Source organism: Hemiscyllium ocellatum, chromosome 14 (genome assembly GCF_020745735.1).
Source record: "Hemiscyllium ocellatum isolate sHemOce1 chromosome 14, sHemOce1.pat.X.cur, whole genome shotgun sequence".
Lineage (NCBI taxonomy): Eukaryota > Metazoa > Chordata > Chondrichthyes > Orectolobiformes > Hemiscylliidae > Hemiscyllium > Hemiscyllium ocellatum.
The window spans coordinates 5,770,316-5,784,375 of NC_083414.1; the positions used below are offsets into that span (position 1 = coordinate 5,770,316).

Sequence of the window (14,060 nt, forward strand, 5' to 3'; positions counted from 1 at the left end):
ATCAGCAGTGACCGAGAAGTCCTGGAAATAGAGGAACCTGCAATTGGGAGGGTCAGCAGTAACGGGAGTGTCCAGATGGGAGAGACCGCAATTAGAAAAGTCATGGGTTAGAAGCAGTCAGGAGGGTTAACAAAGTGGAGTGGGCCACTTCAATATCATTCTAGTTGGGTAACATACCTGTTTTAAAAAAAATCCCAACATGGAATAATTTTAGAACAAAACTCCTGATGCTAATCGCAAGTTTGCGCCCTGTTTCTGTGGCTTTGAGATTATTCCTGTAAATATTTAAACCGTAAACTCTTGTTTTATGATGCTTCCAGTTGGTAACTGAAAATTCAAATATCTTTTTAAAAGTTATCAGTCTCTGTCGAGATCATAAGGTTGCTGTTTTACACTTTTACCCAACTTGGATGTAACAACTGCAGTTTCTCTGATTGCACATGTTGATTTTGGGTGACAAGTTGCTGGCAATTGTGGAGTCTCACTATGTGAAGCTATCAATAGCCAGACTGCTCACGTTGCCAATACCTACAGATGCTGTCAAACCTCGGAATGTAATACTTGTCCTCTTCATACTAATGGTCAATCAATGTTTTTCCAGGAATCAAAACCTAATTCTTTGTTGCTGAATGGATTCCTTCCAGTAGAATGGTGTAAATCTGATTTGTGAAAAGGGTTCCATTATTACATCATCATGGCTGGCCTTTCCTGTCATGTTGTCGTGGAAAGAAGTGACTACACTGAGGTCTTTCAACAGACAATCAGGTTTTTTTTTCCAGCAGCTTTGATTATTCACCACTGTGAGCATGGTCAAATGTCTAGGCAATATTAGGAAATACAACATATCATAGTCTGCTTTGTTCATGATATTTGTCATACAGTTTCCAGACTGAGAAGATTCAGTTGAGGATATGTTTGTTCTGGAATCACACTGAGATTAAGAGTAGATGTGTTAATTCAGGATCTGCAGTCTGACAATGGCAACACAGGCAAAAACATATCTCTCAATGCTCAGCTGGGAAGTGTTTCCTGGCTCAATGGTTAGCACTGCTGCCTGACAACGCCAGCGACCTGGGTTCGATTCCAGCCTCTGGCGACTGTGTGGAGTTTGCACATTCTCCCAGTGTCTGCGTGGGTTTCCGCTGGGTGCTCCGGTTTCCTCTTGCAGTCCAAAGATGTGCAGGTTAGGTGAATTGGCCATGCTAAATTGTCCATAGTGTTAGGTGCATTAGTCAGAGGGAAATGGGTCTGGGTGGGTTACTCTTCGAAGGGTCGGTGTGGATTTGTTGAGCCGAAGGGCCTGTTTCCACACTAGGGAATCTAATCTAATCTAAAAAAAAATTAAATACAAGAATTCAAAATAGCACATATGAAGTAGTAGATCATTCAGCTCATCAAGCATTTTCTGACATTCGGTAAGATCATGGCTGATCTGTTTGTGTTTTGAGTTCAACATTCTCATTAAACTCTAACTCTTCACTTCCCTGCCTAACAAGAATCTAAACACTTTGTCTTAAAAAATATTCTATGAACCTGCCTCTATTGCCTTCTGAGGCAGATAGTTCCAAAGTCATACTGTTCCCTGAGAGAGAAAATCCTCCTCGGCTTTACCGTGTATCAGCAACCCCAAACGTTAAACTGCCCACCTAGTTTGGGACTGACCCACAAGGGGAAACATCTTTTCCATGCCCACCTTGCCAAGGCCATCTCATATTCTTCAAACAAATCACCTGTCACTCCAGTGGATACAAGCCCAGTAACTCCAGCCAATTCTCATAAGACAAACCACTTATTCCAAGTATAAAGGTCATAGCTTTTTATTTGCATCTTTTTTTAAAAAAAATGTCTCCTGAACTGAGAGAAGTTTGTGAGAAGATTTGTAGCTCGGGTGCTCGTTGTTGTGGTTCTGTTCGCCGAGCTGGGAATTTGTGTTGCAGATGTTTCGTCCCCTGTCTAGGTGACATCCTCAGTGCTTGGGAGGCTCCTGTGAAGCGCTTCTGTGATCTTTCCTCCAGCATTTGTAAATTCAAACCACTGCAAACGCGGGAGGAAAGATCACAGAAGCGCTTCACAGGAGGCTTCCAAGCACTGAGGATTGCACCTAGACAGGGGACAAAACGTCTGCAATACAAATTCCCAGCTCGGCGAGAAGAACTGTTGTAAAATTGGGGATCGCTGTAACTTGATATTCCATTGTGTTGGAATAGAGTCAAAGGGTTGTGTCCAAATGGAGCTATGATTGGCAACAAATCAGGGATTAGTTAGTGGATGAGTGACCAGTTACCAGTGACAAAGGCTTTCTGCCAGCTAGCAGTTATGTGATTAGTTCCCAGGTAGATGAATAGTTTAGGCTGTGAACAGGAGACAGAAAAGCATTTGGACCACCAGCAGTTTAGGAGTACACACTCTTTATTCTCTACAGTAAACTACTATAAGGCAGAAGAAAACCAGGTTATCTTTCCTTCAAAGAACAGGAGTAAATTTGTTAAACACAACTATTCTTTGACAAAACCATGTTAATGCGTTTTCAGTTATTTTGAATCCTCAGCTATAATCTCTTTAATGACCAATTCTAATCAACCTTGTTAGGTGTGAGTAACATATTGGATATTAATCCAGTGTTAAACTAGAACTTTGTTTTCCTACTTAGTTGTGTACTTTCATGGATTGTTACTATACAGATATTCCTCAACTTTTCTACAAAACAGATTTAGGAGTAAAAGGAGATAGGATTAAGGAGTCTGCTGTTGTCTTGATGTTAATTTTATGGATGTTATTAAATATATGTACCATATTTGTCTATTTCCAATTCCTTGATATTAGTCATTTTAAGTTTCATACTTTTGTAATAGAGTTAGGTAATTCTGATTCCTAGAGTGTCCTGAACCTTATCACACTTCCATCTATGTCTTGAAGAGTGTTACAGTATTTATTTTGACTGACTGCCGGAAATGACAGCTACACTACTCAGACCTCTTGGCACTATGGTAGCACACAAACCCACCAACATGCTAAAACAGCAGCTATTGAACTTGAAAGATACGATACAGACAACAAGCAAAACCAATGTCATTTACAAAATACCTGGCAAGAATTGTAACAAACACCTCTTGCCAAATGGACAAGAAGGGCTTGGCCACACACAGGCAAAAAACTAGCCACCAGAATACATGAACATCAGCTAGCCACAAAAAGACATGACCTACTATCATTAGTATCCTTATAAAGACATGAGGAAGGACACCACTTCCACTGGGACAACACATCCATTCTAGGACAAGCCAAACAGAGACGAGCACAAGAATTCCTAGAAGCATGGCATTCCAACCGGAATGCTATCAACAAACACATTGACATGGACCCCTTTTCCATCCTCTGAGAAAAAAGAACAGGAAATTACATCACCACAGGAAATGACACCACCAACCCACGGGAACCTAAACACATAAATAGAACGTGGGCACTAACACCAGTGCTTCACCGGAGTGTGCCTGATGATGTTGCCTAGTACGGTGATGAAACGTCTGAAAACAAACCTTCCAGCTCAGCGAGCGAACTTAAATTCATATCCACAATACTTATTTTACATTTTTGGGTCAGTTCAACTGAGATAATGGCATACTGATACAGTTATTGGATGAATAATGAATAATCCAGAAAACCAGGCTAATGCTCTGAGGCACTGCAACAAATTCCATCAGAGCAACTGGTGGGACTTAAGTTGAATTAGTAAACCTGGAATATGCAGCTAATAATACTAAGATGAAGAAGCATGCAGCCCTCTGAGTTTTCTCTACCATTTAATGAGATTATGGCTGATTTGATCCTCCTCAATAACATGTTCCCTGCCTTTCCCTGATAACCCTTGATTCCTTTACTGATTAAAAATCTGTTTATATCAGCCTACAATATACTGTTGCAGTGCTCTGAGAAAAGAAGATTCATTCTCAGCTCTGGCTTAAATAGATGATTCATTTGTTTGACATAGTGCCTCTAGTCGTGGGCACTATCACATGGATAGACCACTTCTCTGCATCTGCCCTGTCAAGCCCCTTGAAAATCTGCATTTCAACAAGGTCTCCTCTCTTCTAAACTCCAGTGAGTGCAAGCCCAACATATTTGATGATGGTAAACTTGCTGTCACACCTATTGATATCAGTTTCCAATGTGTAACATTTGAGTGTGTATTAGTAGGCCAGATTCTGCACAGGAGCTTGGCCATGGGTTTCCTAATACTTGGATACTCTGAGGCAGAATGTGGCCAAGCCCTTGCTCCATAGTGATGTCTGAATCACCCCAACAGAGTAACAGCAGTGTTGGCCCATTTTTTTTGAGAAAAATAAAGTTGTTGACTTTCCCTGCCCTTTATGTAGCTGTCAAATTAAAAACTCATGGAGAAATAAAAGGAGAGAAGTCCACAATGTTTCCTTGAAGTGATGATGTGCCCTGTCAGAGGTTTCAGTAATTCAAGCTCGCAGATGAAACTGTTGTCAGCATTGTTGTCAGGTTGAGAGATAAAAGGAGTGCAGTTAAATCGCTCATACAGCCAGCCTCATTGATGGGTTAGTGCATATTCTGAATGTCAGGATAGAGGAACTTTGCGAACAAATAACACACCTACTGAAAGATTGAGTGGTGTATCTTTCTGCCACTTTCAACCTCTGATCCACCTGGTTCGGACTAAATCCAGCTGTTAAGCCAATCTCCTAACTTTATCCGAAGATGCCTTAAATAAAATCAGTGTTTCATAAGAGGTTATAAAATGCGGTTGCCATAAAACTGGCTGCCCACAAAAGTCTTTGATAATTAAATCTGTAAGAAGCTTTTCATAGTTTTCTTCTACTCACCGCAGTTTCTTTGAAAGCATCTCGTCCAACATCGCAAGCAGGAGAAAGTTTACAAAATAAAAATCCCAGTCCTCACTACCATTCTAGGCAATGATGCTAGCTATTGGGAGTGTTAACTGGACACAATATCATCGATAGAATAAAAACCCAGCTTGGTCCAGCCTTTATATAAAATCTAAATGAAATACTGATTAGTAATTGATTTCTAGTTGGTCGTCATTTTGATTCAGCTCCTGAGTCTGAATGGTGAGGGACTGAGTTTCCTTAACTATTGGGTGAGACTATTGATATAACTGACCATAGTCCAGCAGATAGACCTAAAAAATCAGCAGGATTTGATTTATTGGGTTTTCTGTGAAATAGTGCCTTTACGCCATGCCCATGTATGACATGGGATTTATCTGCTCTTTAAAACTTCAGTGCCACAAGGAGCAATATAAAAATAGAGGCAGGTATGCCTGGTGCTAGACAATTCATTAATGATCCAAGCTTGAGAAACAGCAACATCCCAAAGTGAGGGTGGAATTTTGTTGAATTAGATCCTTTATCTCAGGAAAAGGGATGTATAGATCATCCCGCCATTCATGTCAGCAAAGTGATTTCTGGCTGCAGGGAATATGTTAAAAAGAGGATTATTCTGAAAGGAAATCATTTAGCATCCTTTTTTACTTTTTTAAATAAGGGGTATATTTGGTAGAATATAGAAAACAACAGTCCACATTATGGATGTCCAATCCACTGCCTTTAATTATTTGAGTTTACTGGAAATAATATCACCCACTACAACAGTCCACGACACATAAATAGAAGCGGGACAGAACATCAGTGCTTCACCTCAGGATCACTGATGATGTTACCTAACATAGTGACAAAATGTCTGAAAACAAATCTGCCAGCTCAGTGAGCAAACTTACAACTTGATCATTTATATTCCCCTCCACCAGTACATTGGCCACAGTATGCACTGTGTACAAGATGCCCTGCAGTAATTCACTAAGGCTCTTTTGACTGCATCTTCTAAACCAACACTGTTTGCCGAGAGCAAGAGCAACAGACGTAGGAAACGTGACCAGCTGTAAGTTCCCATATCCTGACATGGAACTATAACACAGTTCCTTCATTGTAGCTGAATCAAAATTCTGGAACTCCCTTTCTGGCAGCTTGGTGGCTCTACCATTACCAAGTGAACTGTGTCAGTTCAAGAAAGTAGCTCATCATCACCACTTCAAGAGCGATTGGAGATTGGTAACAAATGTTGTCAACAATATTTATGTCCCAAGAGGTAATAAAAGAGTATAGCTGCTGTTAATCTAGGATGAGGTAGCTCCACATGGGACCTCAGAGCACAGTTTCCAGGCCTTGATAACCAGTGCCTTTAACGATTGACCTTCTCGGCAGACCGTTTGCTGGCAAGGTTCTCAATATGGTGCTGTTTGATTTCATGGGCAGTTACATTTCTTGAGTGAAGTGAAATTGCTTTGATAGCATTTAGGACTGATGACATGTTTTTATTTTGGTATCTATAGAAGGTTGAAAGTACTGTGTACATCTCATGCAGCTCAATATAGTCTCACTGTCAACCATTTCCGATTCAATTTGATGGCAAATGTGTTAAAAATATTAATATTCATCAACAGCAAATTCTGGTTTATGTGGAGCACAAAGACCCTTGACTTCCAATGTTTAGCATCTCTTTCACAGCTTTTACTGGATGGAGAAAGTGAGGACTGCAGATGCTGGAGATCAGAGCTTAAAAATGTGTTGCTGGAAAAGCGCAGCAGGTCAGGCAGCATCAAAGGAGTAGGAGAATCGACGTTTCGGGCATAAGCTGATTTTAACCTACTGCGAATCCTCTTGCAAGGATGCCTTCCTTGAAGAAGCTCTCCTCCTCCCTCTACACTCATTCCTGAAGAAGGGCTTATGCCCGAAACGTCGATTCTCCTACTCCTTTGATGCTGCCTGACCTGCTGCGCTTTTCCAGCAACACATTTTTAAGCAGTTACTGGATGACCAACTTGATAATGACTCTTTTATTAGTGCTGGACTGCTTTCCAAGAATTGCAGAACTTTTGGAAGCAACAATTCTGTAGTTATGAGAAACGTTTGTGAAGCTAAGACGTTTTGTGGTTATTTTTGTTTTCTTCCCTTGCCCCAACATTTACGTGATTTATTGACTGCAATTAACATTTCAAATATTTTTACAGGCTTAAGGATAAAAGAAACAAAGGAGGTTTATGAAGGCGAGGTCACAGAGCTGACCCCTTGTGAGACGGAGAATCCCATGGGTGGTTATGGAAAGACAATTAGCCATGTTATCATTGGGCTAAAGACAGCAAAAGGCACCAAGCAGCTGAAGGTATGGAAAATTTTATGTATATATTCATCATGCTAAAACAAGAGAGCTGCTCTGTATTTTCGGCAGAAGATAATATTTGGGAAAGAGACCATATAATATTTTCTGATGTGTATATATATCAACTTTGAAACTGTCACCAACCTGTGATGCAATCCATAAAGTATATCACAGCACTGAAACTCCAAGCTACAGATGAGAGCACAGTATTATTGAGCGATGTTTCTAAACCAGTTAACAGGAATCTGAAATCCCACTGTGTGGTGTGGATTTGGTGTTGCTGAGCTTAACTATCATTATTAGTGTTTGTCTTTGTGTACTAGGGTTGTGTCAGGAGCAATGTTTTGAGCTGTATAAGTCTAAGGTGTAATATTGGTGGGTACAGATCTGATGACAGAAATTGAAAGATAGAATTAGGTGTGTAACACCAGAAGGTTATGGGCAAAGCTGTTGCCTTGTAATTTCATAGGAAGATGGATGAAGAAGATTTTCTTTAAATCCAAGAAAAATATTTAAAGCTAGACCAACAAAGCCAAATTTTATTTACATAGTCATTGTATTTTAATTGTACACAGGTTAAATTGTAGAATTTAATTGGCTTCAAATACTGCCTGATGTTACATATATTCAAAAAACAGAATTTGACTTATTTTTTTACCAAAAGTCAATTGTCCTACTTAGCCATATTCAAATGGGCTATTCGTTGAGTTCAAATATAATGAGTACCTTGTTCTTATTTAAACAGATTGACCATTAACTATCAGAAGCTGTCTGTCTGTGATATTGACTGAGAATTGAGCTTTCTTGGCCACTGCTTCCATTGATCAGTAGCTTAAGTGATGGATCACAGTCTTGTGTACAGAACACCACAAAAGTTGCAAAAATCAATTAGCTGCCATCAGTTGATGGCAAACTTGGGAACTTTAATATGAGTAACTTTAAATTCCTATGAATGGATCGATAGATATATTTTAGGTTAAGCTACTCGTACTTGGCTATGTTTTTTCTTTCCAAACCTCCTTCCTGCCTTTCGCTGCTTTCTGGAAAATGCTGACCCTGGCGAGGGTGCAGGAGTAGTCATTCTTTGTGTGTAAGTCTAGACACTGTTTCCAGATTATTTGACCACAGCACAACTCTGAGCACATAATTTTCAGAGAATGCCCAAGAATGATGACCAAAATGAATTTTGGCTTTTCTATACACGGCAATAAAATGCAACATGAACTGAGGTCAGGTACCTCAGAACAGAATGTTCGTTTACCACTGGGCAGTTCTGTTCTGAGTGGTTCAGCAATGTGTCTCTGCTTTAGTCTCTCTAATTAATACACCATATCCCTACCAGCATTTCTTATCCATGTTCTTGTCCAAACGTGTTTTAAACATTGTAACTGTACCTGCATCCACCACTTCCTCTGTAAGTTCAATTCCACACACTAAGCGCACTCGGTTTAAAAAACTTGCCCCTCACGTCTCTTTTAAACCTTTCTCCTTTCACCTTAAAAATATGTCTCCTAGCCTTGAAATCCCCATCCTAGGGAAAAGGTATTTGCCATTCACCGTATCTAAACACCTCATGATTTTATTTGTCTCTATAAAGTGTTCCCTCAACTTCCTATATTCCAGTGAAAAATGTCCCAGCATATACAGCCTCTCCTTATAACTTAAATCCTCCATTCCCTGCAATATTCTGGTAGATTTCTTTTGAGCCCTCTCCAGCTTAATGATAGATCAGAACTGGATACAGTACTCCAATCAGGCCTCACCAACGTCCTGTACATCCTCAACATAACATTCCAACTCCTATACTTAAAAGTCTGAGTAATGAAGGCAAATGTGCTAAACGCCTTCTTAACTATCCTGTCTATATGTAATGCATACTTCAAAGAATTTTGTACCTGAATTCCTAGATCTCTATTCTACAATAGTACCCAAGGCCCTACTTTTAATTGTATAAGTCCTGCCTTGTTTGTTTTTAGCAAAATGCAGTGCCTCCATAAGGATAAGTTTTATGTAAAATTAAGGATAACTGTTTTATTGCATTTTTTTTATTTTGAGCATATCTTTTCACTGTACTTCTCATGCGAATTACTGTGTTTTTCAGCTTGATCCGAGTATTTATGAGAGCCTGCAGAAGGAACGTGTTGAAGTCGGTGATGTGATTTACATTGAAGCAAACAGTGGGGCTGTGAAGGTAGAGTTTCTTAATGGTTTCCAATCTGTAACTGCGGCCACGTTATTGACAAGGGACTAAATCTGTTTAGTATTTACATGGTAGTTTCACCACAAGGTTAAGGGGGTATTTATCTGCCTTCAGATATTTTTGTTGATTGGAGGGAGAAAGTTGATGATCAAGCTCTGGTTTTTGCTTTGGAAAAGGTTAGGACATTTTTGTTTGTTTTTTTAGAGGCATGAAAATGGGCAATAGGTAACACTATTATATGCCTAACTAAAGAATAAATGTGTGTTGGACAGTTGATGAAGATTGTGTACTTGGTGATCTGCACTGACTCTAGTTTAAGGTATGAGCATTAACTTAGCTGGAGTGCAAGCAATAGGGCAAACCATAGATTTTTAGGACATTTAATTCCCCAGTTAATTCCAGAGAAAAATAATGAAAAAACCGACCTTTATCGAAGGATAGCAGAATAAGGGCCAAGTGGTTTGATGGGTTGTGGGAAAGAAAGAGTCTTTAAGTTCTTTACCAGCACAAATGAAAAATAAATTTCCTAATCGTTTTGTTCTGTTAATATCCAAATGTAATATTTTAAGTAGCGATCGTAGGGCTCAGGTGGTTAAACCTATTTTCCAGTCATCTTTCCTGAGCTGCAGAAAATTATTATAATACAGGGAGAGGCTGGGAATGAAAAGCGGAAGATTTTGATGCTCTATAACGTTCCTAGTTATAAAGTTGTTTTAAAAAAATTGTTTCCTTGATGGCACATGATAAAGGAATGAGTAACCCAAAGTCCCAAGTTCAATTTCTGGTCAGTACTGGTCTCAGGAAGGGAGTGTTTGAGGTGCTAAATTTAGCTTCAGTGCCTCTGGGAAAGAGACAGAGTTGAGGCCAGAATTATTGTCCTTGATTGCCATGCAATGATTCCTGTTGAAAAAATGCACATGTATGGATATTAGTTAAAGAGCAAATTAGCTTGACCATGATGCGCAACAATGAATATTCTTTTTATTTAGCATGTGAAAAATGCTTGAAGGGATAGGACTTATGGGGCCCATAATGTAGCAGGGATCAGTGCCTTTACGAGAGTGCAGGAAAGGAGAGAATTGGCAAAGAGAAAATTTAATAACCTAAACTTAATTGCCTACTCTTTATTTTCAACATTATTTTTAATCTATGCATGACTTAAATCATTTGTAAATGAATAAGAAAGTCTGCTGTATTCTTTATCAGGGCAAGTTATCACTTGCTGGGGCACCAGCTACAAAGACTTCATGTTCAGTGAACTACTGTTAACATTATCTGTTGCATCAGGTTCTTTAGTAAGAAGAGCAAACTTAGAGGTAGCATTATCTAAGGAGAAAAAGAAAGCTGACTTACTGGGGAGCTAACTTGTTTCAGCAAGGGTAAGGATGGGCAGGTGGGCTGGCTTTGCTTGCTAAATGAGAGCGAGAGAGTTGCAATGTGTTGACTAAAGCCTGACAATGCCATAATTGTGTGTTGGGTGCCCTCCCTGCTCCATTGCCTGTCTTTCAGTCTGAAGTCTGGCAGGTAAGCTGACAGCACACCTGTTTTATTCCTGCTCATCCTGGACTTTCTTCACAGAGGCAGGGCAGGTGTGATACGTATGCCACGGAATTTGACCTTGAAGCTGAAGAGTACGTTCCCTTGCCAAAGGGTGATGTCCACAAGAAGAAAGAGATCATACAGGATGTGACTCTGCATGATCTAGATGTAGCGAACGCAAGACCTCAGGTAATAAACAGAGCTTGTGACCCTTGGTCACTTAACATAAAAGCGAAAAGCAAACAAAAGTTTGAACATGAAATCTCGAAATGCTTGAATTAGCAAATGCATTATTGTTAAAATAATACTGAAGTTAAATGTTTTCACTTGCACCTGTACTTCTTATATCAAAATAACACAAGTGCTTTCATGCAATTAGCTTCTGTTAGGTTAGTACTTTTCTTTTTAAAAAAAATCTCTAATAGATCAGCCTTTCTGCTTAGCAAGTTTTCCGAATGCTGCTAATCCAGTGATTGGTCAGTGAGGAACGTGGGGCTTGGGAGTAGAAGAAAGCCATTTGGCCCTTTGATCCTAGTCCACTGTTCAGTGTGATCGTGTCTGATCTGATTGTGATCTGAACTTTACTTCCCTGTCCCATAGTCCTTCACTCCCTTATCTATCAAAAATCTGCCTTGAAAACCTTGAATGACCTCCACTGTTTTCTGAGGAACTGTGTTGCATGTTTTGGAAAAAAGGTGACTAAAACTGTACACTGTAGACCAGATGTGGTCTCACCAAAGCACTTTGCAGCTGTGACAAAATTTCCCTTATCCTGTTTCATGTGCAACAATAGGCGATATTCCATTTACCTTCCTAATCACTTGCTGTGCCTGCAAACGTTTGGTAATTCATGTACCAGTGCAACCAGATCATTAAGTACCCCCCAACTTTTTTGCAGTCTCTCTCCATTTAAGTAGTACACTGTTTCTGTTCTTCTTGCAAAGGTGGGCGTGTTCACTTTTCTGAGATCGTAAACTATTTGCCAAATTTTTTCCCATTTGCTTAACTTTTCTGTATTCGTTTATAGACTTTCTACCTGCTCCTGCCCATGTATACTCTTACCTAGCTTGGCATCACTGGCAGATTTAGCTACCATATATTGGTCCTCATCAACATCTGCATATAGATTGTGAAAAGATGATGCCCCAACACTGATCCTTGTGACATTCTCTGGCTACAGTTTGCCAACTCATTAAAAAGGCACATTTATACTTATTCCCTGCTTCTGATTCGCTAATCAACCTTTTGTACCTTTTCATCTTAACTGCCGTTGCTGTTTTCTGTTATCTCCTCAGTACCTTCTTGCCACAAACTGTTTACCTCCTTTCACTTTGATTTTACAACATCTCTTATACGAACCCTCATCCCACTATTTAATCTTACACATTCTCCAGCACTAGTGTTATGATTTACAAGAAAATTGGTTGCAGCATGGCTCAGATGAAGCCTGACCCAAAGATATAGTCACCACGTTTCCCCATTACCCTATGTTGGCTCAAAATCTTGGAAGCTCCTCTCCCTGGAGTCTTGGTTTTGGGATCTTTATCTGAGGAAGGATGTTTTGGCTTTAGAGGGAGTACAGCACAACTTTACGAGACTGATTTCTGAAAGGCAGAACTGATGTATGAAGAGAGATTTGATCAATGAAAACTATAGTCAGTGGAGTTAAGAAAAATGAAGAGGAATCTCATAGCTTTCTATAAAATTCTAATGGGACTAGACAAGGTAAATACAGGAAGAATGTTGATGATGGCTGGGGAGTCCAGACCAGAGGTCCCATTCTAAGTATATGGTGTAGGCCATTAGAACGTAGAACATAGAAAAATACAGCGCAGTACAGGCCCTTTGGCCCTCGATGTTGCGCCGATCCAAGCCCACCTAACCTACACGAGCCCACTTTCCTCCATATGCCTATCCAATGCCCTTTTAAATGCCCATAAAGAGGGAGAGTCTACCACTGTTACTGGCACTGTTATGGCAGAGATGAGAAATTTAATCATCCAGAGAGTGGTGAGCCTCTGGAATTCTTTACAGAAATTTACGCCAAAAATTTGAATTGGCTAAAGGATCAAAAGGTATGGGAAGAATGCGGAGACAAGATACTCAGCTGGGTGATCAGCCATGATCATGTTGAATGGCAGTGCAGACTCCCATTTTCTATGTTTCTAACAGCATTGTGGGTGTGCCTATACCAAATAGACTGCAGCAGTTCGAGAAGGTTCCATGCCACCATCTTCTCAAAGGCAAATAGGGATGGGCAACACCTGCTGGCCAAGCCAGTGACACCCATATCACATGGATAGAAGAATTTTTAAAAAATCAACGTTGAGCATATGGTGTTTCCAGCAAAACACCTGAGTTACTTTTGGGGCTAATACAGGAGGAACCACCAGAGTTTGAAACTGTAAAGGGAAAGGAAGGTAGTTTAGTACATTGACAGTATTGTGGCATTTAATTGACCAAAGATTAGACAGTTAAGATTATGAAAGTGTCTTAGAAGTAAGTTGGGTGATACCTTTCCGATGGCACATGTCGAAAGGATCAAGGTAGGTGGTACTAGTAAGGAGTGCAAATAAGTGGTCAAATTTAGGGTGTCCATGTTTATGTAGAGATTGAGGGGAGAGTGAAGGGCTGAAGAAAGGCTTATGCCTGAAACGTTGATTCCCCTGCTTCTTGGATGCTGCCTGACCTGCTGCGCTTTTCCAGCAACACATTTTTCAGCTCTGATCTCCAGCATCTGCAGTCCTCGCTTTCTCCTAGTTGAGGGGAGAGTGTTGAGGAGGGAGTACAGTAGGTTGAGGTGGAAAGAGAAACCACCTTGGATTAAGAGGGCTGTGCAAAACAATGTAGTGAGAAATCTAGGTGAGAAAATCCAGTTTGGACTTGGGAAACAGTAGAGAATGAAGAAATTAAATATAGTGGGGTGCTTGTGGGAGTCTTGAATAGGGAGAGGCCCTGTTTAAGAGAGCTAAAGAGTAGGGAAGTTATGCTAGCACTATATAAAAGTTGGCCACAACTAAAGTATTGTGTGCAGTTCTGGAATCCACCTTTTTGGAGGGATGTGATTGTACTGGAGTGGATGCAGAGGAGATTTACCAGGACGTTGCCTGGTCGAAAGAAT

At 40.1% G+C, this 14,060-nt stretch overlaps 1 protein-coding gene across 1 annotated transcript in view; it reads left to right on the plus strand.

Moving 5' to 3' along the window:
* ruvbl1 (RuvB-like AAA ATPase 1) overlaps positions 1 to 14,060 on the plus strand; it is a 73,665-nt gene that overhangs the window by 21,154 nt on the left and 38,451 nt on the right. Inside the window, exons 4-6 of the mRNA XM_060835059.1 lie at positions 7,052 to 7,203; positions 9,302 to 9,391; positions 10,979 to 11,128. Of these exons, the coding sequence (XP_060691042.1) occupies positions 7,052 to 7,203; positions 9,302 to 9,391; positions 10,979 to 11,128 (392 nt within the window). The remainder of the gene's footprint in view (positions 1 to 7,051; positions 7,204 to 9,301; positions 9,392 to 10,978; positions 11,129 to 14,060) is intronic.